General features: G+C 36.3%; 1 protein-coding gene across 1 annotated transcript; it reads right to left on the bottom strand.

Annotated features, from left to right (window-relative positions):
- Window positions 1-269: 269 nt before the first annotated feature.
- Window positions 270-2,416, bottom strand: LOC107961893 (NAC transcription factor 47). Its single transcript, XM_016898062.2, has 3 exons — window positions 2,113-2,416; window positions 1,708-2,033; window positions 270-1,237 (listed from the first exon to the last, which is right to left on the bottom strand). Exons 1-3 carry the CDS (start codon window positions 2,279-2,281, stop codon window positions 653-655), a joined length of 1,080 nt encoding a protein of 359 aa, XP_016753551.1. The 5' UTR covers window positions 2,282-2,416; the 3' UTR covers window positions 270-652.
- Window positions 2,417-2,843: the final 427 nt, after the last annotated feature.

Consider the following 2,843-nt stretch of genomic DNA (forward strand, 5'->3'; position numbering starts at 1 on the left):
TGTTTTTAGTAATGAAACAGCTTCCTCACTTGTCTCTTATCCCACCATCAAAATGAAACACCAAACCATAAGAATTAATAAGCACTGTACCTGATTATTTTATTAAGATCCATATCTACAATTTAAGCATCCAATTCCCATTAATATATGTTAAAATTGTTTATGTGTCATTACTAAAACGAAGGAAGTGACAATCTTGATTCCTTTTGTCTTTGTGGTAGGAAAGTTGGTGATTAACAAAGAATGCAAAGTATTGATTAGCTTGACAATAATAATAAACTTTCCTTTTTCATTCCCATAAAAAAAAATCAAATCATCAAGTTCAAGCAACACACTGTTTACAAAGTGTGAATTTGATCTGCCAATTCCACCACTACATAAATTTTCTACAAAAATTATGTATGATTGATTCCCTTTTTAACTCCTTTTTTAGTTTGGTTTTTTTTTCATTAGCTTTTTGACTATGTAATATGGTATCAGCTTTTTGATACCATACTAAGGAGTTCAATGTTTCTAACCATGTTTTTCTTCCTACAGAAAACCCACACACGTCTCCTTCTTTACACACCCTGCACTAAGGGCCCTAGACAATCATTGTTTTCTATTCTTTTCCATTTTTTTTAAATGTTAGAATCTTTCTTCTTTTTCTTTTTTATCCTTGGAACTGAACGTGAGGACTTAGGAGTAAACTCTGGTTGAACAATGACTGGTTTAGAAAGGTGTAGTGAGTCATATCAGATTGGCTGCTGCTGTTACTGTAACTGCAAGAACTGTTAAGTTTCTTTGATGGGTGATCCTCATCAATGCTTGAGTATTGGCGCTTGAGCTTGTTTTCCATGTTTGGAACCGAAGGGCTCAACTGGGGAAGCTTTTGCACCATCATGCTGCTGCTGCTGCTGCTGTTGTTTCCAATGGTGTAGTTATTCACTAGTGGCTGCTCACAGGTGAATGAAGTGGGATCATATCCGGATCCATTGCACTGGTTGTCTGCCAGGAAACTACTGAGCATTGAGTAATCCATGGCGTCTAACAGGTTGGAGAAGGAACAAGATTTCTGAGGCAGAAGGGCATTGGTGGTTGGAGGGCTTTTAATTGCTGCTGGTAAAAGGGCATCTTTAATGAACTGTTCTGCTTCTTCTTCCTCTAAATCTTGATCACTTGTTGCTGCTCCTATTGCTGTTGTTGAAGATAAAGCATTGGATTTCTTGTAGATCCGGCAAAGAACCCAATCATCTAGCTGAAAGGAAAAAAACAGAGAAAAATGAACTCAGGTATGTCAGCCACAGAGAAATTTCAATCATTTCATCATTTGCAGGCATGATTTTTAAGAACATTAATAAGAAAATGATGAATGTGAGAGTATATTTAAATGTAGAGGGTAGACTTCAAATGGAATTACACCACATTACCAGCCATGAAGAAGTTATAAATCCATCATACAAAATGCAATCATTGTTTTTTCTTTTCTTTTTATTTGAAAAAGGAAAGGGCAAAAAATCAATGTCACCATCACACTTATCAAAGCATAAGTTTGAAATTTCAAGATCCTACAAAACTGTCCTAAATTTATATACTTCGTTTCAGATATTCTTTTTTCCAAAAAAAAAAAAAAGCACTCTTGTATATGATAAAAGGTTTCATTTTCTTGAAATGAAAATTCAATTTTGGAAGCCAAAATAAATGGAGTGTTTAAAAGATGAGGCTCACCCTCATGGAGGAATCTTTGGACTTGAGTGGTCTATTGTTGAAGTTGGAATTAGGGTTATCTGCAAGTCGATATTCATGCATGATCCAATTGGTCTTCATCCCCTTAGGAGGCCTTCCTTTGTAAAAAACCAGAGCTTTCTTCACACCAATATTCTCTTGCACTTCTCCTCTTCTATCTGCCATTGAAGAGGTAACTATAACCTTATCCGTGCCGGTTGCTTTCCAGTAGCCGGAGGCTGCTGCCCTGTTCGGCCTTGCACCGTTAGGGTACTTACGATCTCTAGGACTGAAAAAGTACCATTCTTTCTCACCAAACGCAGCTTTATCTGATAAAAAAAAACACAACGTTAAAAAAAAGAAGCTTTGAAACATGGCATGATGATAAACATGAAAAAGGGTTCTGACCTGGTAAATCCCAGGGATCAAACTTGTAAATATCAACGTCGGCGATGATGGAAACAGGGAAAGGAGAGGAAGTGATTTTCTTCTTTAGATAATGAAGGATGAGTTCCTCGTCTGTAGGGTGGAACCTAAACCCTGGAGGCAAACTTGATTGTGGATGCTTCATGTTCATATATATAACTTAAAAGAAAGCTGAAGATGAACTGAAACAAAAGAAGTAGAGATGAAGCGCAGCAAAACGAAAGGGGGATGAATTGAAGCAAAAGCAGCTCAAAGAGGAAGAAGGGGATTGAAATTTTTGGGAGGGGAGGAAGGGTTGGCATTTTATGGATGTAGGATTTTTGTCGTTATACGGAAAAAAAACGAGAGAGAATAATTAAAAAAAAAGAAAAAAAGAAAATGAAATGAAAGGAGGGGATTAGGCCAAGGCAATACTTTGGTTATTTGTTAGTATTTTTTATTGATTATTTGAGAGAGGGTCCTACTCCCACGCCAAGTGCCAGCTATTGAGAGCTTTGAAACTGAAGATTATTGGTTTAGCTTTCCAATTTTTGTCTGCACCTTAAAGATGGCGGCTCAACGAAATGACATCATTTTCTTTGACGTCTATCTTTGCCACGTGTCCACTTTCCAAAATTTTGGCCTCAATGGATATATTCCTTTACCATTAATGAATAAAACCGAGTCAATTTAAATTACTGAAGTTTTATATTATATCAAATTTGACTAAAATT

This window comes from Gossypium hirsutum, chromosome D11, assembly GCF_007990345.1.
Source record: "Gossypium hirsutum isolate 1008001.06 chromosome D11, Gossypium_hirsutum_v2.1, whole genome shotgun sequence".
Lineage (NCBI taxonomy): Eukaryota > Viridiplantae > Streptophyta > Magnoliopsida > Malvales > Malvaceae > Gossypium > Gossypium hirsutum.

Excerpts from the sequence above, each read along its gene's own strand:
- LOC107961893 (XM_016898062.2), bottom strand. The coding sequence starts at position 2,281 with ATGAACATGAAGCATCCACAATCAAGTTTGCCTCCAGGGTTTAGGTTC. Across the intron at positions 2,034-2,112 it reads TGATCCCTGGGATTTACCAG|ATAAAGCTGCGTTTGGTGAG; the intron begins GTCAGAACCCTT and ends TTTTTTTATCAG. Across the intron at positions 1,238-1,707 it reads CCAAAGATTCCTCCATGAGG|CTAGATGATTGGGTTCTTTG; the intron begins GTGAGCCTCATC and ends TTTTCCTTTCAG.